Raw genomic sequence first — 22658 nt, 5'->3', positions numbered from 1 at the left:
GGCCAAAATTGGCTAGCTACATGACCGCCTTTGGCCATATGTAGTGATTATCTTACGTTAAACTATCCCTTACATATGGCCAAAGCAATAACTCCAACGTAATGTCAAATAGCTTTTCTGAAATACCAAGCATGTATAGTTCGCTTAACTTTGACCACTTAAGTTTGTATATATGTGTGAAGCAAAGTCTTCAGAGTATATAATTTAGGAATTTGCGTTCCGCAATGAAGTATGATCGTCAAGAGGTATCAACCTATTCGGAGGATCCGTCTTATCAGTTAGCATGGTTTCAGGCCTTGTTAGCTTGTTTGAATAGGCGAAGTGAAAGAGGTCCAAACATAGATCAAGGATATAGTCGACTACCTTTAAACACTAGGGCATATTATATGCTAGCGATGTGGCTTACTTCATTTTGATATCGGCGGCCGCGGCGACGATTTCGCCTCGTCCTAGACGACAGGAATTGATTGAAGCCACTATTAACGCAGTAGCCATAGCGGTCCTAGCCTTTTCGTTGGAGGTATGCGTGTGTGTCATAGATGGATCCACAATGCAGGTGCGTGGAAACGACCCCATTAGCATTTACATTACCATCCCGTGATATTATCGGTATATGGGGTGTGATTGGATGTGGTGGTAGCGATGCTGTAGGCACCTGGTGCAAAGTGAGGGATCGCACAGAAGGCAACGAACAGAGAAGGCGCATCGTGTGAATGCGTGATGTTCTCGCTAATATATATGGGACTGAGGTTCATATAGCAGTCGACGATGGATCCCCAATAGCCGAAAAGGCGAGAAGCTCGTCCATATCGACCCAGCCCTTCACAACCAGCTCCCCCTCCCCCGCCCCCTCCCCCCAAAAAAACCGTCCTCATATGATTAAGAAGGGGTGCAGCCAGTGCTACTTACATCATTATATAGTTCTGTCTCAATTTCTTCACTACAGAAAACACCGTGGAGACGCTGAAATTAATCTGCCATCTGTAAAAATGGCAATATCATGTTAATATATGTATAGCACGAAGAAGGCGTCTAGCCGCTGCACGCGACGCACCTAAGTTGCATGACTCTGCCCAATATGAAAAATGACATAAAACGTGGACGACACTAACTTAACTGATATGAAATCTCTTATTTTTTTGAAGTAGACCAATGCGGCTGACCTTATTGATACCTGTTTGATGTCACAATTAGTAGCAGATGGCATTGTTAAGCGGTTCAACTTTGCGACTCGAGGTAAATAAGAGGGATTAATAGGGTTTGGAAAAGGGGTGTAAGAATGTATTCCCTATCGTTTTACGCACGTAAAGTTAAAGCTACTGCATATATTTGATATTCGACGACATACTCGATAATCAATGCGAAAGCTATTATTTAAAAAAAAAAAAAAAAAAAAAAAAACATTAGTACACGCAAGCATTTGGCAGACTATCAGGTCCAGCATTATAAGCCTATCAAATAGCTAGCCTCAACTACTTCCTAGTATTTTAACCGCTGTTTTATGTTGTCCAATTAGGACTAAATATCAAAATTGATCTATATTTAAGGATATGACATATGCGACATATAATTGACAGGCCACTACCGTTCGATGCTATTGGCCTCGCCAGAACCTGTTTGCCGAATATTATCATCCGACAGCTACCGCTAAGCCTTAGGCCTATGGTTACATTTGTATACGGGTCAAATTTTCGACCGATTAAAGGATACGAGCAAAATAATGGAATCAGACCAAGTTATAGTCGCTCTATCGTATGATGATCTATCCGAGGCTATACCAGCACGCACGTGAAAGGGCCGCAATTAGCGGTAGTAATTAAGAGTATTTTGCTAAAGGTAAAGTTTTCGATGTGAAACGACGGATGCGAGCAGCGGGCAAAGGCCTCTTACAAATTTTTAAAGTAAATTTCCTAGTTGATACTAACATTGTAAATTGAGCAAGTCAAAATTACTACTCAGGAAATTTTTTGCCCCATATATGACCACAATTTTTGTATAAATGTTTAGTATTTGAAATGAAAACACCGTAAATTAATTCAATGACAAATAGCAGCATTTATCAATCACTTTTTCATAGATTTCCTTTTTTCGTTCCTTCTTTTCTTTTTTTTTTTTTTTTTTTTTCTGTTTTTTTTATGCTTAGATTGGTTCGAACGCGATCGTATGATAGTTCTCGCTCTTTAATATCTGCTATATGCTTATATATAATTATTTCGCTTTAGCGAACTTCACAAAAGCGTGTATAGATCATTGGTATGTATTATATAATTAATATTATTATCTTTATTTATGTATAACTGTCTACTGTCGACTGGGACTTAATTACACAAACATTCACACGTTCAGTCGAAAAGGCCACTTGCCTTTCTGCCAACTTTTCATTACTAATATTATTTCCAAAATGTGCTACTATAATCTATAATAACAAAACTTTATTGTACACATGAACCTATAGTACCTTTTTGTTTCCATTATAGTGTCTCATAATTATTTGTCTATCGGCGCGCATGACGATCAAATAATAGGTCGCTGCGTTCTTATGTTTTTCTCCTTTTATCCTAGTGGTATTAAATGGGTCGAAAAAAAAAATTGTGGGTCCGTTCTATTGTTATACGCATTCGCTTCAAAACATCATGTTCGACACCCCCAATCAAGTGATATTGTATATAGTTATCTGTCGTTGTTCTGAGCCAATTTTTAAAGGTATCCATGTTTATGTCTGTATGTAAAACGCCGATAAGGGTCTAATTTTCCCCAATTTTTTTTGCATTTTTTAAAGAACCAATCTTCAGGCAAACGAGTTTCCCACTTCGTCGATGTACCCAGCAGAATATAAAATGATGTGCGCGTGATAAAAATCATGAAAATACCACAACTCCATGTTATTATCCGTTTGCACAAAATGGTCCCATTATCCAGCCAGAAAAACGACCAAAAACCATAGCGTCTAACATAGCAACTGGTGCGGCGATGTCCCTCAGTATAAAAAAAAAATCAGCCCGTGAATATTTATAAAGGCAACGTATTTTCTGTTAAACTAACAGACAAAACTTCCCGCCATTGCCACCACTTATTTGCCACTCTACAATGCGGTTACCCACCAATTCTACTGTTCGCTTAAAAACGCTTACTATATCAAGTTTTTACTTCTTTTTTACTGTTAGAACAGAGCGGTGGTACATAGAAATCCAATACTCGTTATACATGTATACATATATTCATTACTGAAAGATCATTAAGAGAAGATTTTTTGAGCAGAATCAGGAACTTTAATTTTTTTTGTTTATCAATGACGGTCTATGTTCAAAAATACCATTCGATTTTACTAGAGACGATTTTGCCGTCCGAAATGTAGGTATCTTATCTAATTTAAGGTTTTTCTTTTCTTACTTGTTAATGAACATAAAAACCTTTCTCAATATTTCAGTTGAAACTCTCTACAATTGCTTAGAGCTACGGGTACACCATTTTTTTGACACCATCAAATTGAAGTTTGATGTGTCGTCAAAAAGTATAACGCACCAAATCGACGCCGAACGATTTAATTATACATTTGTCGTGGCACCATATATAATAATCAATTACTTGTTATAATCACGCATTATAATTACAACCATGATAATTATATAAGCTATAATACATATAGGAAACGAATTCAATCGGTGAGCTTCATTTTTCATTTGCTATGTACATGCTCGCTTCATTCCTGTTTATGCTCATATATAATATATGTTAGTTCGTTTCGCGTATCGAGGCCTAACATTACCACCAGTATTGTAGGATTGACGCATGATTAATTTTAGGATATACGAGTAATAATAGGTCTTCACTAGTTGAGGTCGAAACAGGTTGCATCGTTTTTTCGATCATCGTCGGATTATCACATACGGCACAGAAAACGCACGGTACCCTTGTCTTTTCACGTTTGCCTTATAGTTTATCGATGTATTTTGAGTACTTTAATGGATTTACGCAGAATTCTATAGCACAACTATTGTTGTCATTAGCTACTTATTACGTCGTCAATTTATATAGTAATCCTTTACGTATACACGTACAATAGAGGAATAGCGGTACGTTCCTTGGAGCAGTTGCGCGGCGCGCCAGTCATCAGAGGGTATCACGTCAATTCTTGGAATAGTCTCACTGAGAAGTAATGGGTCAGAATGCGGCATGGAAAGCATCAGGGTTTAGAGAAAAAATGCACGTAACGAACGATTAGTACGACTAGCGCGTAGTCATGCAATTTCCCAATGGGTGAGAGAAACTCGTTATCACTTCGGGCATTTTTCGTCAATGCTCTGATACGGTTTGAATGATCCTGCTCGTGTTTTTCGTTAGATCAAAGAGTTTCAACGATAGGAAGCCCTTGACGTTGGTGAGTCTGCCCTATACACTAATAGACAGATTCGTAATCGAACCATGGTTGCGAATACTTGGGAAGCACCTGTTCGTGTGTCATTTTTTTGAGAAGTAATTTTTCAAGGTTACTAACGTTCTATAACGTTCCGTAAGACATTCGAGCAACCGAACGTATGGGCAGCTTTTAGATATCTATAATATATGAATTTAATAGTATACAAACAGTAAGGTACATGTGCTACACAACATGCATGATTAAAAACAGAGAGTATACTTATATCCAAATAGATTCGTGAAGGCTGAGCCTCGAACAAACGCAAGACCCGTTCCGGAGCGTGCACAGAAGGCATGGGAAACGCGTAATGGGTTCATAGATTTAATAATGGCATACATTAAAGCGTCAGAGAAGATTTCATGCATATGCAATACTAGAGGTGACTTAATAGAGTGCGCGAAATTTTAAAACCCCTGACTCAAACTACGTACTATTACTTCGGACATTTTCGATATGGGAGCAATGCGAAGTACGGATTCGTCGTTGCTACTCCGAGCAGTCGAGAAGAAGTCCAGCCACCTTAGAACCGACTTTTCTTCGCTAATGGTTATCGAGCGAGGTCGGACCAGACCATAGCTGCCATATTGCCAGACACCTATAGTAGTTTCCGTATTGTAATAATATTAAATCTAAATATCGAGCTTATGAGGCCAAAGCTCTGCGGTAATGGATTTCTCGCCACGGAGCTCCGTTCCATGGTCACCGTCCTGGAAAGCTTTACTAACCTAAATCTAGTGATTTTTTTTTTATGTTTAAGACAAGTTGTACCAGCTTCATCCACTACATGCAATCTCTTTGGTCTAATAACTCAGTTTCGACGACTCGAAACGCCTCACGGCATAAGTTTTGCCCATCTCCAATTGAGGAAAGACGAAATCATCATCATCATCATCATCACCATCAACGTATACTTGGACCTTTAAAAAGTAAGGTACTTACGGGTCATGCGCCTGACCGAACAATTTCTAACATTACTTAGCACTCAATGTTTTCTCAGTGTATATCGTAACATCTTTCTCGTTGTCCTTCATTCAGGCGCGTTCAATGTTATTGCAATTTAACTCTTGCAATATTTTGTTGGGCTGAAAGAATTAACAAACAAATCTGCGTCACGACACTTGTATATTCAACGTAATGTTTGCACACTGCATCGGTGCATCCCCTTCGTCTCTTTTCTTTTTACATCTTCTGTTTTCCTATTGTATATTATTACCTATTATTGTTTAACCTAGTGCGCTGGTTCTGCATTGTAACGGAAGAAAATGGAAAGAAAGTTACACTCAGTCTTCGTGAGCTCGCTATTCGACTCATTGAGACCAATAAGACTGGTTTCTCTGCGCTAACTGTCTCACAGGAGAATACTATAAGATTTAGCTATGAGATGTATGTTTATGCTTGTATAATGCGAAGGCGAGCTTAAAAGAAATTTCCGCCGTAAAAAATCGCATTGAAGACAGGCCTCACCTCTAGAACAACAGCACTTTTCAAGATGTCGGCGAATCTGAAGGCTTGATATAGGTCTAAAACTGTACATTCACGTACAAATAATGTCCAATCTAACGTGCTAGATCTTTTTCCGCACCACGTGGCTTGCTCATGTCCTGGCCGTTGTGACTGCTGACGTTGGAGTTACATTGTAAGACTGCTGATCAGTTGTGTAGGGGCTCTTCCGATCTTCCATCGCAGCTAGATTAAGCGCCTGACTGCTTCCTACTGGAGACCATTGACCATGTTGCGACGGACTGTGATATCTTTGAGGTGCTTCTGTGACACCCCCGTGATATTTTGCTGCAGGTGACATAAAGGCTTCTGCCGGTCCACCGAAATAACCGCTATCGGTACCGTAGTATCTGAAATGAGCAGAAAAAAACACTAGGTTTTTTTTTCACAGAAGCTAGCCTCCGATAATCTGAACATATGTTTATATTTTTAAACTCAGGAACACTGTAAAATTTCTTTGATGTGCCATATGTGCTAAATGTATTTCAGCTGGAGCACAGTCTCGCGACACAAACCTATCACAAATTTATGTAACCTGTGCGCTCTGTAGAAATACGCATTTAAAATCAACATCTTGTAGTTTGCCTAGTCATTTAAACTTAATTAACAGTAAAGTTAAATCAGCCCCAATATCAGCTAATACTAACCTGGCGGCATAATCTAATAGGTCGGGGTGCGGGTGTGCCGCAGTGTGAGCCAGTGACCAGATTTTGGGTTTTGATAAATTCATATGATCGGTCTGAGGTTGTGCTGAACTGCCGAGCATCGACATCGTCTGCGTCAAAGCCGGATTGCTACTGAAACCTCCACCTAGATGAGCGACCGAGCTTCCCGACGGCACAGAACCAAACGGGCCTTCACTTAAACTCCCACCATCGGAGCCATGCGTAAGCGGAGTCACTTTTGTGTCTATGCATCCAGCGTACTTTCCGCCGCTGGTTAAATGGTACTTGCCGATTGAATCAGACGTTCCGCTAAGCAGTGAGCCTGGCGGCATGAACCTGGATCCGGGATCGGTTGACGCTGGATGGTAACCCGAACGCAAAGGATCTGGACAAAAAGGATAGACAAGTACACAACGCACATTGATTAATGTGAAAATAAAATATTTCTATGCATAAAGGCACCAACAGAACGTAAGTTAATTAGCTTCGAAAAATCGGAAAATTACTCCAATTGAGGTTTATGATGAAGTACGACACAGGTTTTTCACGGATCAAGTTGAGAAGGTACATAATCTGGGGGCTCATTTTTTCAAATACGCTCTCTCGATTAGACTGAATATGGCCACGTGTGAAATTTGGCCTTTTTTTTACCTTCTTTATCGACTCTTGTCCACAGGAAAGTCTGCCCTATTTCCTAGAGAAGTATCTACACTTGTTCTCTTCAAATAAAATTGGAGTATGCCGCCACCATTACTAGCACTAGCGGCGCTTGCCCCATTGCAACAGCGGAGGCTGTCGTTCAGTCAACTGCCTTTCAGTTTGCTTCGCCTGACTGACGCGATATGACGTCAATCCTTCAAACACTCGGCAACGCCTTCCGAAAATCTCGATGCTACCATCCTTGTACATGTATGAACGACAGTTAAGTGTCCACGACCATGAACTACCAAAGGGACTTTCCTAGTGTTACATACAGACTCACACACGTACCCTTTCTAAATCCAGCCCTCGGTGAGTGTCACTATGGATCGGGCCTCATTCTGTGCCATTGCAGGGTGGACCGATATTAAGAAAGCCGCTTAATGAATGATTGCGTTCACTAGCACTCGACGAAGCCCTCACGAGTTCTCAGAGTAAAAAAGGGTTGTATGAGAAGAAGCACCTCATAAACATCGATTGGCGACTATAACTGCCATTACAATACCAAATTATCCATATATACTGCGGTCCGTACATGCGTTAAAGCAAAAACAGACTAGTCCCTGTTTGTCTTCACCGTCTCAAAAAATACGTCTATTATTATTTTATATACTGAGTAGTTCTGAGGTTACGTTAAATGATAAAGTAATTTCGGAGAAATTACTTTATCATTTACGTACGGAGAAATACAGTCTTATTTTCTGTATCTGAAAAAACAATTGTGGCTCTCTGTACGACAGCGTTGTACAAAAGAGTCTGAGATTTTACACATTTCCTAGGTTATCAGGGGGTGGTCGTAGAAGGTAATTAGGTGCTCATCCCCGAACTAGTGGGGCTCCGCGGCGTCCAACACATGCACCGACTTTTTTTTTATCGGTCAAATGAAGCTTCTTAAACGATTTTAGGCGAAAAGCTAAGCCCACAGATGTGACAAACAAAGACTTGCTGCGCAGGTACTAAAGTTGCATTAAATTTTTGAGGACATCTTGGGTAGGCCAGGGTTGTGTATATGCTGATGCAGGTACACTTGTAACTAGAAAGAACGTCTACGGAGGGTTTAAAGCTGAAAAAGTGGTACGACGTCTTATGGCAGAATAAATACTGTAGCTCTTGATATAAGGGTATATTAGGTCGAATCTAGAGGTCTGCGTAGCTGGAAAACAGGTGTGGTAAGTGAAGTAGTGTCGGAGGCAACAACAGAAAGCAAAAAGTTATTCCGATTTAAAGTTGAACTATTGGATGTTTGAGGCCTGAGTCAGCAAATTTGATAGGAACTCTAACTATTCTGAAATCAGATGAAGGTAGCAAAACGCTTCTTTTGATCGATAAAGATTTAAATTCTTATGTATACATAGGTCGTTTCTGACAGGTCCGAGAGGTACTACCTGAGCATATAATAGACACGAGCTTGATAGAATATAGATACTGCGGCCCAACTGTGAACTTGGGATAAACTGTAAAACGGTAGTATAGAAGACAAGTTCCATAATACATGAATTTTTATTACTTTTATATGCTATCACAATATCGGTGCGTCAGCAAATGTTTTTTTTTTTTACATAGAACTCTTATTTTAGAAAACGAAAGACCGGAACAGATTGCATAAGACAGAATAGATTGCAGAAAATAACGTGGTATTAATAACATGTTGTAACAACCTGCTTAACTACTAACATCAAAAACTATTGAATAGCGCTGAGGAAAATCCTCCTCTTATATGGTCCTATTAGGACATCCTCGGCCTGCCTTGGGACCTTCCTATTACATTTAATTTATAATTGATTATAGATGTATATTGTCTGTTAGGCCGCTCGGTATAAAATTCGAGCTAATAAACTACGACTTCCTAAGCTTTTTCACAAATATGGCCATTTAGTTTTCAATCGAGGCACACACTATTATTTATATTTCTTGGTCACGTAATGGTGGATTATTTATTTCGATGCTGAAGTTTCACGTACGGGAAATTTCTACATCACACTGAGATATGAGCGATTTTTTTTTAGTATGAAATTGTTAAGACTTTGACAAAAATACTAGTTTGCAACAACAACGCCTCGTGGATAACAGAGAATACTCGGCGAACGTTATTCAACAGGGCATACGCTCCGTTAGCTTAATGCTGGCATGCTATTGACTTACGCTGAGAGCCAAGGGTACTCTGTGTATAAAGCTTTATCGGTTCTTCATCCCAGCTGGTACGGTTATGGCACCTTCTTTAACATTTCTTTTTATTATATGGCGTAGGTTTATAACCCAGTGGTAGCCAGGTTTCAACCGGAGAGCCAACGACCGATCGAAAGAGATATGATCTAACGTACCTCACCTTGGGAGCTGGCATACGCTGTTAGCGTATTCTGGTAGGGGACTGAAATGAGCCTAATTACACCGTGGACGCTCCTCTGGATAACCGCTAGGGACCCCTGGCCCTGAAGTCATCCAGAAGTAGAAAGCAAAAGCTCAGCATCGGCTGCTGATTAAAAGCATTTAACTTTTCCCCTGGTTCCTGGATTTTCACCCCCATGATTTTTGCCATGTGAGGTCGTGCGTTGGAGATTCACTTTTATCACAAGCTGCAATTCACCGCAGGAGCTAGTCGCTGTTATAACCTGAGGACGAAAAGAAGCAGGCGATTTTGACCTTTGCCTAAACCATACACCAACTGCTTATACGATCTGATTGAGCCGAACAGGTATGGCATTTCTGCATACTTCAAACCTGAGCGCTAACTTTCATTAACCTTAATACAGGTAGCTTCCGGCACTTTGCTCTAACTTTGATGTTCATTTTCCCACAGCGGCTTTCAAGACACTAATTTGGAAGCTCAAGATTTCTTTCCTGAATCCGTTTTAATTAGGCTTCACTTCGTCGGTAGCTGAGGTTTACATGGCGAGCTGTCTCTGCCGTTGTATTTTCAAAATCAAGCTCGAGTTATTTTCTGATTTTCAATGGCTTTCACTGCAAATGACGTACTGAAAACTTCAATCGTCATATGAGAGAGTGGTCCCAGTTTTCATGAGTACGAGTGCATTTAAAAACAAAAACTTCAATGTATATGTGTCTACGTTTAATGTCTCCATATGTATTCATGATACCCAATTGTCATCCCATGCATTTTTTTTAATCGTACTACCCTAATTTCTTGTAGTAGGTGTTGAAAGGTTCTGCGTGATCCTAGGTGATCAAAGGGAGCGAGAATGGCGGACCCTTGAGTTAGACTTACGCAGACGTTGACGTCTGCAGCCACTCGACAAGTAGAAGCATAACAGCAAAAACTATAACGAACTGTGTTTTTTTGCCCTTAGTAAATCCCTGTATACATACTTGTTATTGCCCAGATAGATCATCGATAGAAGTCGTGGCAATGTATGCATAAATAACGAGGAGAGCAAAGTCGCCCGAATAATCTCATACGGCGACAATTTTTCTCAAAGCGGCCCAGTAAAGCTTACTTCACAACCAGACCACCATGTATAACACACGTGTTAAATACGTACTTTAAATATTTTTCAATTTATGAAGGCAAGGACATCGACGCTAGTAAAAAGCACAAGCACTCAACAGGTTGACTCATCTATACTCCGTCTGCTATTATTTTAGACGATTTATGGTTATCAAATCATAAATAGTCTAACTATTTAGGGCTTTTAGTTGCTCGAATAGGACCAATGAATTTTTTAATGTGTCTAGAGATATTTTGCTAAAGAAATCCAGTGCTTCGTCAGTTTCCGTTTGTATTGTAGTGTTCCATTATCATAGAACCGCTAAACAGCCGACTCGTTGTGTTTTTCATGGTAATTTTTCCACACTCTACGTATTTCGTATGGAGCGGACGCGGGGCATGAAGATAAGCTTACCACTGGACAAGATGTAATCCCGCAGTTAAGAAAGGAGGTAGTCTTGCGACGAATATAGATAATAGAAACAGTTCTTACTTACCTGGCTAGGTTTTTTGTAACTGAGGATCTGGTTTTTTTATTTGAATGTAGATTTACGCCCGACCCCAACAAGCCTACTTTTGAATTTCCCGCCAATCATATCACTACAACTCTCACTCCATCATTACGCAACGTTTTTCGTCTTGTTGACACTTTACCACTGTACTTTAATCCACCTGAGGCTCTGACTTAGAATCAAAAACAATATGTCAGAATCGCTTAGAGAGCACATACATACGAACTATTGTGATAATTATTCGATATGTATTTTTTAATAAATACACAAATGTAACAAGAACTCGAAGGCCTATATTTCGCTATTTGTAGTCCATTCAGGATCGATCTTCAACGGTGTCATGTCCAGTTTCATTTAGGGCTACGCCGTGCGTAACGGCATACTGACGAGTATTCAAGAGGCTATAAATATACTCAGCTAATTAAGCATCTTGCTATTGCTATTATACTATATTATACCCTTAGGTAAACTAAGAGAGAACGTTCGGAGGCCAGACGCCTGCAGGCGTATTTCGAATTTTCTGATAAGTTCGACAGTCAAAAGGACTTCAGAATTTTCCGGATGGCATATTCGCTTGTTTAGCCCTCAACTCATACGTCCAAACCAGCCGTTACAATGAAGAACTGCCTGAGGGCATATCTGCTACCTAATGTTAATTTGTCAAGCCTTTGAATAAATAAGGAACATGTGATGCTAATGCTAGTTTGAATCACCCAAGGTTTCATTATTTCGCACAGCGAACATGTTTGCGCTTTTGCAAATGCGCCCAGAAACCAACCAACCAACCAACAAACAAAATTATGAACGCTTGTAATAAGTAGTACTTGGAATATTCTTAGCGTGCACGAGGTTAAGGACTAGTAATTTATCTTCACCGTCAAAATGGTCGATCTCTGCGGTTTTGGCCGCTCGGTCGGTTGGCGCACAATGTGAGTGTCGTTGACGAAGACGGTCGCCGTTGCGTCGGGGTAAATGGGGGTGATCCATTAAAGAAGGCAAACGCCAACTTCAAAGCCTACGATAGCCGCATGCTTTCTACCTCTTACTGCTGTTTACCTGCAGTGCCCGCGGGACAGGGAAAACCTCGCATGTCATCGGACCATTATTTGTTGACAGTCAACAACGAAGCTGGCCGCCAGACAACGACAAGTGGGAAGCTGAGTGCAGTTGGTAAGCAGCGGCAAGAAATATATCTAACATATTACCCTTTTTGGAGCTCAGATGTTCACTTCAGCTGAGAGCGCTGCCGCCTAGAAGTGATACGATATTAAAATGCCAGTGCGCGAAGACACCTAGTGCAGCATCTTGTCTGCAATCGAGGTCTGCATATATACCTGCATCAACATGTAGGCATATATGCAGACCCGCACCGTTGTGTCTTGCCTTGAAATCTCAAATAAGGAACCTTGGCGTCTTGCAACAAACATTGAAAGGAATAGGTTTTACTAAATAGTATATACCCATTGCCGTGTTGTTTCATCGTAGACGCATGTCTCTAATGAAAATCAAATATAAATAGGGTATAGAACTAAATGCACAAATACATCGGTTGGACGGATCAGCGAATTTCCACCGAACGATCTATAAACAGGTAAGACGAACCGTCTTTGGATACATAAGCGATATATCTGTTACATATCAGCTCTGTAACTTCTTTTTTTGCTCGTGATGATGTTGACAAAGCTTTTGGCGTATTATAATAGAAAGGATAGCATCTTTCAAACCTTCTTGCTCGTTACGTGAAGTAGCTTGATTCCGTTTAAGAGCTTCAGAAATGAGACAATTTTGCCTAGCAGGGAACTTTTGTTGATTTTTATTTAGTTCGAATAATTCGTTATACAGAACGGGTCTCCGTATGGCGTTCGCTGAAGATAGCTATGTAGGACCGAACACATCGAGTATAAATTATCGAAGTGTTGGTGTAGGAACACGTTCATTTTAGGATTCGTAGTTGGGATTCTCGCTCAAATATTGTGCGATCAGGTTCAGATCGTGATTACAGATATTACGGTATAGTACAGGCTCTGAAAAATTAATTAAACCTGTACATAGTCTGGGCAGTAAACAGTACGCATCGATGGCGGGCCTTAAATCAAAGGTTTCCTAGCTCGGATATTTGTTGAATCACCATCCATCAGAAATGCAGGCAGCATAAATGTATTACTGTTAGTGAGGAGTTGGAATTTGAAAAGAACTACTTTCGTCTCACGATCCGATATCACCAACAGAACGTTCATGATCTGCTTCAGGCAATTTTCAAGTTTCCTTAGCGGTAACGATCATGGCCTATTGTGCAACCTATTTGTTTCTAACAATCTGCTAGGTATCAGTAGCGACGAGATAATTGTTGTAAACATTGAATAGTTTCGCCCATATCGTTTCACTGCTAGCGATAGGCCTGCGGACGGACCAACTGATTGTTGGGGGAAAACATTTGTTATCAATAGACTCTGGTCGCCGGGATGGCATCGTCACTTCGTTAATCATCTATAAGTATAGACGGAAAGCTATGAAGTCGAAATAGATAGCATCACGCATGAAGAATGGCAGACTACAGGGAGCGCTTCCCAAAATAGGGACGGTCGATGATTATGGTGCATTAAAGATACATCTGAAAGGAAATACTGGCCGAAGTACTAAACGACCCACTCACACTAAGGTGCTCGGTGCAGACGAATCGGAGTTTCGAAAGTCATTGAACAATAGATTGGCATTATAGTTAACTTACATAATACCACCGGTTATCACCGTCGCACGCATTTTGCGGCAAAGGATTGATACTAAAAGGTTTCCGTTCTTAGCGATAGAAACTAATAAAAGAAATGTCTTTTTAGGCTTATTGTGTATATGTACAATATCGCGATAATTAAGCCTTTGGTCAACTGTTTTCCTGCACCAACGCTGTCTTCAAAAATCGACGCGTAAGTAACTATCAGCTAAGACTTTCGATACTGCCTTTAGTCCTGCTGAAGCTGTGCCCCCCGCCACGCATCATCCTAGAGCTCGGAACTTTGTACCGTCTACCGCGTGATGCATTACATTTACTCTGAACAGGAAATCTCTGATTGCTGATTCAAACACATCAGCGGTCCTATATATTCCATTTCATATTATCACCTCATCATCATATTATCATCTCAAGACGCGACTCATATAAATTCATAAGAGATCTTCATTGCCACGGCTTAAATTCTCCTTTTTCACACGTCAGTGTGATCTCCGTGTGATCTATTTTCTTGTGTTAGCTTCCCTAAAATTATTTAGTATCACAGCACATCAAGCTACCGGAAAGACGTGATAAAAATAGCATATAGACAAAAATACTATATAGTAAATAGTAGATATTTGATTGTCTCCAACCGAAGAGATATACGGTTGAATGTAACAGTAGCAAAAACGTGTGGCAATAATAGCGTGATTGGTAATGGCTGGAAACGGCGTTTGCCATCACTGCCGGTGTCGTATCCTTGCTACCAACAGTACCTCAAAATACTTAGTAATAAACCATTAATCTTATATCTAAATCATTAGACGTGTACACGGGCGACTAGCAGTGTCAAATCCCATCGGGAGGTGGCGTCGATCAGCGATACGAGATAGCTATAAACAGTAGCAGGCGCTGCAAAGCTGCAGCCGGTTGACAGAAGCGAACAGAAAATTTGATTTGCTTTTGGGTTTGTCTCGACGCTTGCCATCATCGCGCAGCCGTCGTTGTTAGCGCGAGCAATCCGAAACGGTCGGTCGGTGGTTGTCAGAGGAATGACGTCAGAGCTACGAAGCGTTACCGTCACCTCAGGGCGTCTGCTCACGGCTTGCATTCACAATAGACGACGGCGACGATTTCGGTTGTTAGGACATTGTCTTGGGCCGCCGCCGTCGTCGTTGTCGTTGTCGTTGTCGTCGATTTCAACTCCAACAACGGGAAAATAGCAGCGCGACAAGCGGCAAAAAACGAGCGAGAGAAGAACGGCGGCAAGCGTCTTTATTACCGCGCGTCAGACGGCAAAGCAATGGGGGCACATGTAGATGCGTATGCGCACAAAAAGCGGTGTTAAGTGCTATATTTTTTAGTAGAGCATGAAAGTGCAATTATTGTTATTACTCAAGAATTACATAGCGAGTATATACATTACGTATTCTATTATGATCTTAACAATATAAACAGCAACAAAATCAACACCAACAATATAATAATAACATGTTGGTTACAATGATACTGGTAAAATAATCATTCTACTAGTAGCAGTGCCTGCGGATGGCCAATTGGATGATATATAGATGGGCAGACAGGGCGAACTCGACTCTATGGCAAAGGGCGCTCGCTTTAAGAACTTCAGAGTCACTGGTCATAGAATTGCATTTAGTGAAATGAACTAAGAAAAGAAACATCAATTGTTCCAGCAAAATGATGTCTTCTTGACCGGTTGTTGCTGAAACATCATTAGTGAACGCAACGAAATTATAGAACGAAACAAAAAAAAAAAAAAAATGGAAAAAGATTAAATGATACTGAAGATCATTTCCACGCGATGACCAGGGGAGGGCATCATATCATGGGCGGTGCGGCTTTGGTGAACTTAACAATAACAGTTTCTCCATAGCTGTAAGCATTTATTACATCTGCCACTCGCGCGCTGCTAGAATAGCGCGAGATACTATGGAAAAGGCACACCGGCGCAATACAATACTGCTTAGCTGCCCCTCGTTGATTTTACAGCGACGTAGCTAGCAGGTCCTCGGCTGGTTTTTGGGTAGCACTTGATAACACTGAAGTACTACGAGCCGGGCGTCCTCGGCGGTGGTGATGGCGTGAAGCAGTCGTAATGAATATCTCAATTTTTTTTGTTCACTCGTCAGATGTTTGAAGACAACACAAATGGCCATCACGAGTGAATATTCTGAAGTGAGGGGCTGCGCGCACCGCTAGTGAGACTAATTAAAGTTTTTAGATCGGTACAAGACACGCTGAACGTCCAAGGAGGACTCCGGCAAGATACCGGCAAAGACACCCATGTGTATAGCCATAACACCTGTTATAGTGAACAGCGGATGGCGGTGATATATACCTCCACGAATCAACCTGGTGGGTCATTTTTTCAAGTTAGTATGACCGTAATCATACGAGAATTATAGTACTAATCATAAGAATTGTGATAGGCAACAGCATCGTTCAAACGGCCATCGAAATCTCAAAAATCAGGCAAACATCATAGGTGGATAGAGTTAATGTGTAAAAATATAACCTGATATCTACTAATCAGATCTGGCGCTTTTCCTGAATTTCAACCAGCTTACTGCCCGTGTGATTGTGTCCGTACAGTTGTCTGTGTTTATTGACATACGTTTACGACAAACTAAACTTGTTTCACGGTCGAACGTCATAAGCCGCTCTGAATTGATCAGTGAGTACCGCGACTTGTTTTATATAAGCAAATAGATATTGAAGTAGTTCGGAATCATCGCAGGAGACGATCAAAAAGCAAAATAATTACGCTCCGCATGTTTGTTCTTCCACACGTCTAGCGAACGACGAGAACGGCAACTAACCCGTGACGACGACGACCAGAAAAAAAGCAACAAATCTCTCTGCAGTGTGACACACCCTACATGCGTGTATCATAAAACCGGTTATATACGCCGTGACCCATTTTACTCAGTCGTACCTTTTCAACCCAGCCAGTAGCCCAGCGGCCCAACGTATACAGTATGTACATTCACGAACACAAACTTTTAGCTACGTATACAAAAACACCTAATGCAATGATAAATGAACTAATCAGGGATTCTTTTTTCAGTTCTATGCCAACATAAGTCCTGTCGATAGCGTGAGCTCTCTTTGGATTTTTTCGGCTCGATGCCACATCAGCGGCATCCGCTCAGTACCTGTGCCGAAACGCTAGACACGTAAACGTCAAGTATGCATTCGAAATGCGGTTCGTCTTGGGCAAGTTCCGTATTGCATCTTGCGTCTTCGATTCGGGTCGTCCAAACAGCCTCACGATACTGTTGTTGCTAACTGTCGTGACCGTCTTCTGGTTACGCATCACCAGAGCTACCCAGTATTTGAAACCATCTTCGTTATTAGACGACCCTTCAGGGTCTACACGAGCAATACTGGTTGATATGTGTTAGTTAATCCCGTCCCTTGGCGTGCCATGGAATTACCACAGGAAGATAAAATGTTGGCCTTCAGATACATCGACTCATTGCATACTATTATAGACGTATGTTCCTGGAAGACTGCTTTTACGCAGACGCATGCGATCGTAACTGCGCTTTATAAATGATGCTAGCAATCCTCAAGCTTAAAAGGTTCTAGCTATACCTCTATTGGCTCAACTGGCAACGACAAGGCCTTGCCCTTTTCCACCCCGTTTGTAGCATAAATAAAATACATTATAATAAAATCTACTCTGTTGTACTTGTAGATTGGACGAGAAGACGTCGATGACGACGACGACGACGACGACGACGGCGGCGGCGGCGGCGGCGGCGGCGGCGGCGGCGGCGGCGGCGGCGTATACCCTCGACATTCGATTGTGGCACTCGTTTTCCTTTTGTTAGTTGTACATAAGTCACGCGCAAAAAACAAGCGGCTAGCAATTGTCAACGTGCATACAATGTCTCTTTCTTTTTCTACTTGTGCTCCCGCTTCGTTTGTTCTTAGCAGGCGTAAACGGTGACAACGACGATCAATAAGTAATTTGCAATAGAGAAATTTCAGCCGAAATTTCAGTTGGGTTGGACGCTTGTGTTGTGGTCGTTAACCGCCATTGGGCACCTAGGTTGAGCCTATACCAGTAGACAGATGGTGCACTCAGAGCTTCTGTACGACGGTGATGTTCGAAGGCGGAAATCACAAAAGGCCGAACACGAACGTATGCTGTCTGCTATATGATGTTGTCCGCTGATGATCTGCGTTCAATGACGTTTAATGCTACGTATATTTCTTATGATGACGGTTGTTATCAATTGTTCCGCCACTTGAAACTTGCTACGAAAGAGCCATAGTACAAATAATGACTGTACAAAGAGATAGATGGATGAAGAGAAACAAAAGCTTTGGTGGACAAATGCTTATGATGTAGTAAACAGAACCCACGATAGTTGGCTTCGGCCTAATAGTTTTAATAATTTTGCATTTTAAATTGCTCCATTGTTAGAAATCCGCATAAGCGACCTTTGTGTTCGAGTTTAATAGAAAAAAGACTGGAAAGCCATCGTTTCACTGTTGATATTGCATTATTTTATTTATCGGTTTACTTCAGAGGACTGCAGTGCCCTTGGCGGCAAGGTGCAATGAAGCGTTTGGGATCAGAGACCTGATGGGTAGCAATAAGGTTCCGCTGTACTGGTGTCTTATTCACCAGTTTCTATATAATAAACTCCTATGAAACTGGGCATTTCACCGGATCTTGTTTATGATTGAATAGATGACAAGGATCCGTAGCAAAAATATGTGTTATCTCACTCGCTCGATCGGAGCAGTGTTTCGTACATACACATATGTAAATCTAACTATAGAACAACTAGGTCGAACGTAACTACTGGCATGCACTTAACAAGTATGTTACCGTTGACCACCCGAACTTTCGGCGGGACGATAATCGTTACTAACCGCAAATAGATCAGCTAGTAGACTAACATAGACATGTTGGAAAAACGCTAGATAAAACAACCCCCAGCTATGGTGGGGGGTAACATCTTGATGTTGTACCAGAAAAGCGGTTCCGAGCAATAGCCGAAAGCTATACAAGAAGGTAAAACTATTACTTATGCGAACTTTACTTGACTGTTATTACTTACCGTGCGGATGTAATTGATGGGGAATTAGACGATGATTTGTTCCCGTCGACGTATTGTTACTGTGATGATTAATATGACTAAGTACGCTGTTACTGCTACTGCTACTGCTGCTGCTATTCGTGTGCTGGCTATGATGATGCGGATGCTGTTTAATTTGCTGCGACTTATCGTCGGACGAAGCGACACCCCCAGATCCTGGCACTCCTGTCGGGGACGGATCCGCTCCCGAGCCCATTGTTACAGCAGCAGAGACTCTTCGTAGAGCTCTATTTCCCCCGGTCAGGCCGCCGCCAGTTTCCGCTATCATCAAATCGCGGTCTCTGGCGTCGGGCCCGCGGACGCCGACGCCTCCGCAGCCGCCGCCGCTGCTGCTGCTGTTCCCGTCAGGTCCTGTCAAACCATCGTCGTCGTTATCATCATCATCGGCCTCATTCGTCCGCGTTTTATCATCGTCCTCGCCGTTTTCGGACGGCCTATATAGTAGAAAAAAGCGTTAGTCATCATAGCCAGTTTAAATGGCTGTGTATCTTTAGAGAACCGTATGCTGTGGTTGAAGTAGGCATTGAGTGCCTTCTCCGTTGTCTGAGAATGATCTAAATAGGCTGTGCTATCAAAATGCATCAACTGAATATTGGCTGTAAACCTTCGATTGATTGTATTCAAAAGCACAAGAGAACTAGTAAGTTATCCCATTTATCTGTTCGCATCTGGACACAATGATGCATTCACTGAAATAATACGATGCATAACACAAGATATATATTTAAACCGTTATGATTTCTAGACTCGGAACTTAGGGCATGGGCGATACTTACCTATTGCGCGGCTCCCATGTCATCTTATTTTCCTTCTTGAGCCGACGTCGCGCATTGGCAAACCACGTCGATACCTGAATTGCAAAAAGAACCCTTTGTTTGATGTTGTCTTATTAAACTATTTGCACCTACTGTTCCAGCAGCCCGCCCTTCGCCCCATTTAGACAGGATGCCATCGCGTGCTCGCTTGCATTTTTGCTCTCTCGATCCGAACAGAAAAGGATGGAGCAACTAGAACTTCTTTTGCCCACCGCGGCAACAAACTGATTATCATCCAACAACTTTCCCGAAACCTGCCTTTATGTGTAGTCATCACACATACGAGTAAACTGTGTGGACATCGCAACTACAGTTTGCAATCGAAACGGAAGTTTAGGGTGATTGTGTGTGTGAAGCAGAAAAAACACGTCATAAACGTATGTTGCGACGCCTTTGCGTTACTGAAACGCCATGTGTCAACTTGAACTCAAGCACTATCCAACCTCAATAGATGATGAGTCACCTAAGCAAAATAATGAAACCTATTGTAGGCGTTTCTCGTAGGCAGGATCAGGTAGCAGTCGATAGAATAACAACCATCAAGTACGCTAGAACATCAACTAAGCTTGTCCACACATCTGGACAAGCAGACACGTGCGGACTTATGTTGTATAGGGCTAGACAACAAGTACCTACCTGCGTGAGGGTCATCTTAGTTATGATGGCAAGCATGATCTTCTCGCCCTTAGTGGGGTAGGGGTTTTTTCGATGTTCGTAAAGCCACGCTTTCAACGTATTTGTCGTCTCCCGTGTGGCATTCTTCCGACGAGCGGCCGCATCCATTGTCGACGAATACCTGATTGATTTGTATGCAATAATAAAATGAGAAACAAACGCAAAACTTATTTCCTAGCAAATACTATGAAACTAGCGAAGGCGTATATTCGGCTACTAGCCACGAAACAATGTATTTCAAATACGACGTAGAGGACTGATGTGTGCGCGTCCGTGTTGTTGTTGTTGTTATGACTATCATCAGACTATTCGAAAGGAAATCTCGCTGAAGGTCGCGTACGTTGCTGATCTAACGTAGTTTTGACCTATCCTGTAGATTTTTAGAAACCACGGTCGACATTTCTAGCCATGATTGAACAAAGTCATTTACAACAATTTCTGACATGTTAAATAAAGTGATTCCGTAGAAATTTTTCAACAGAGCCCCTTTCTACCATGTAAGAAGGACCCGTATCGTTATCAGGTGATACTAATGCCTGGATCTTCCCGCGGGATCAGCGTCTCACAATCTATCAATAGAGTCGTATCGCTGGATATCTCGTTGATGGCGATCATTATTACACGTTGTGTCAGTCGCTATGGGCCGCAGTCAGCCAGCACTGTCGATCCCGGGCAGACCGCTAGTAGGACACGAGGCCTATATGGGCAGGTAACGTAGATACGAAGAAATACTACTATTACTGCTGGACCAGTGTCAGTCATGGAGCAGGTTCAGACGCTACGAAGAACAGAGATCACTACCAGATCGTGCTATGCAGCCCACGAAGTAGAGTCAAACTGAGAGGGGGGTAGAAGGGACTAAGGCTGAAGTCGGCCAGATCGTTGGAGTGGGAACCCGCGGAGTCGCTGCCTACCTACACGCTACCGACCCAACTATAGACTGAATACAATCTGTAGTACCTGAAACATCGATAGTAGCGGCAACAGCCCTGTCGTTACTGCTACTGCTACTGCTCCTACCGCCGCCGCCAATAGAACTTATTGTCCATTCATTGCTCTGCCACCATCGCATCTCTGCTGCTGTTGCGACGGCTTGAAGTTTCGAGATGGCATCTCGTAACCGATGTCTCGCGATTGTTTCGCCCAAACTGCCTACCACCCGACCCGACTGCCACAACTACAAGTAGGAGCTACTTAGAGAATCGAATAGCGAACACAGGCAAAGAGCGGACTCGAGCTCGTCTAGAGCTCACAGCGTAGATGGTAGTAGCAATAAACGCCGAGCGAAAGCCGACAAACGACACGCCAATAGATGGAGGAGATGATTTTCTAATTCTGATACGTATCTAAGTGACTTTAGCGTACAACAGACCCAGCTTGGGAGGTCTCTACTGGCCAATGAGCATCGCAGTAGTGCACAAGATCCATCCTATACTCATCATTCTCTCTTCTGAGTTTTGTTTAGTAGCACTATTACCGAGGACCAAAAGAAAGGCAAATCTGCGCGCAGGAAACTAACCTATGATTCAGACTAATATTAATTTCTTAGATCAGAATGTTCTGGCGATTGAGTCTGGTCCATGTAATACGGTGCGCGAGTTGCACAACATGTGTGGAAATCATTTCCCTATGTGTGGAAACCTGATAGCAGAGCCATTTTTATAATTTTTAAAGAAAAATCGCACCGTCGACCCGCTCGCCTAGACTAGACAATACGAGTAATTGAATGGGAGACGTAATATTTACACAATCAAAAAAGTCCTCTGCGTACGACTGCCAACGGCTGACCGAGCTACAGGAAGAAGGTCCTTCACCATCTTGTCCTTTTCGTCTACATCGTATTTGATTGCTGAAGTAGTCTCGAGTTCGGCCTCCGGTGCATACCGCGACTCCATGACTTCTTAATGGAGTTTGTAAATATCACCTCACCACGTAGGTCAATCAATATCACTCTGAACCTATTTGTATAACATGCAACAAAATTGTAACTCGCTTTCATCCATAACATTTGAGTGAGTGAAGTGCATTCACGGAACCCTTTCGAGTTCTCGCCTCCATAACAATTTAATTTTCTGCTTTATATATATA

At 41.9% G+C, this 22658-nt stretch overlaps 1 protein-coding gene and 2 long non-coding RNA genes across 7 annotated transcripts in view; 1 reads left to right on the top strand and 2 right to left on the bottom strand.

The window, feature by feature from the left end:
- Positions 1–2031: 2031 nt before the first annotated feature.
- LOC147755842 (uncharacterized) lies at positions 2032–5468 on the bottom strand. The gene is made up of 3 exons (XR_015326442.1): positions 5357–5468; positions 4849–5012; positions 2032–4146 (listed from the first exon to the last, which is right to left on the bottom strand). It is a non-coding gene; the product is annotated as an uncharacterized LOC147755842 (long non-coding RNA).
- The window catches only part of LOC111249614 (uncharacterized), a 46894-nt gene continuing 26267 nt past the window's right edge, over positions 2032–22658 (bottom strand). For 2 of the 3 annotated variants that reach the window (XR_015326440.1, XR_015326441.1), the window contains 6 exons: positions 20532–20691; positions 19857–19930; positions 19042–19514; positions 6565–6967; positions 5882–6267; positions 2032–5499 (listed from right to left, as the gene is read on the bottom strand). Coding sequence is in view for 1 of the 3 variants with exons in the window: in XM_086987137.1 (XP_086843263.1) it covers positions 6012–6267; positions 6565–6967; positions 19042–19514; positions 19857–19930; positions 20532–20691 (1366 nt within the window). In the remaining 2 variants the exon portion in view is untranslated. Of the gene's footprint in view, positions 6268–6564; positions 6968–19041; positions 19515–19856; positions 19931–20531; positions 20692–22658 lie in introns of all 3 variants that reach the window. The other variant, XM_086987137.1, reaches the window with a different exon arrangement.
- On the top strand, positions 12163–18409 carry LOC111249615 (uncharacterized). 3 transcript variants are annotated; one of them, XR_015326443.1, is made up of 6 exons: positions 12163–12405; positions 16093–16318; positions 16526–16637; positions 16759–16939; positions 17031–17459; positions 17664–18409. It is a non-coding gene; the product is annotated as an uncharacterized LOC111249615 (long non-coding RNA). The 3 variants fall into 3 exon arrangements; XR_002673004.2 differs by having other exon boundaries at positions 17031–18409; XR_002673003.2 differs by lacking the exon at positions 12163–12405 and adding an exon at positions 12414–12826 and having other exon boundaries at positions 17031–18409.

This window comes from Varroa destructor, unplaced genomic scaffold (assembly GCF_002443255.2).
Source record: "Varroa destructor unplaced genomic scaffold, Vdes_3.0 BEIS01000004.1, whole genome shotgun sequence".
In the NCBI taxonomy this organism is placed as follows: domain Eukaryota; kingdom Metazoa; phylum Arthropoda; class Arachnida; order Mesostigmata; family Varroidae; genus Varroa; species Varroa destructor.
Note: the sequence above shows the minus strand (reverse complement) of the source record. Positions and strands in the feature narration are given on the sequence as shown.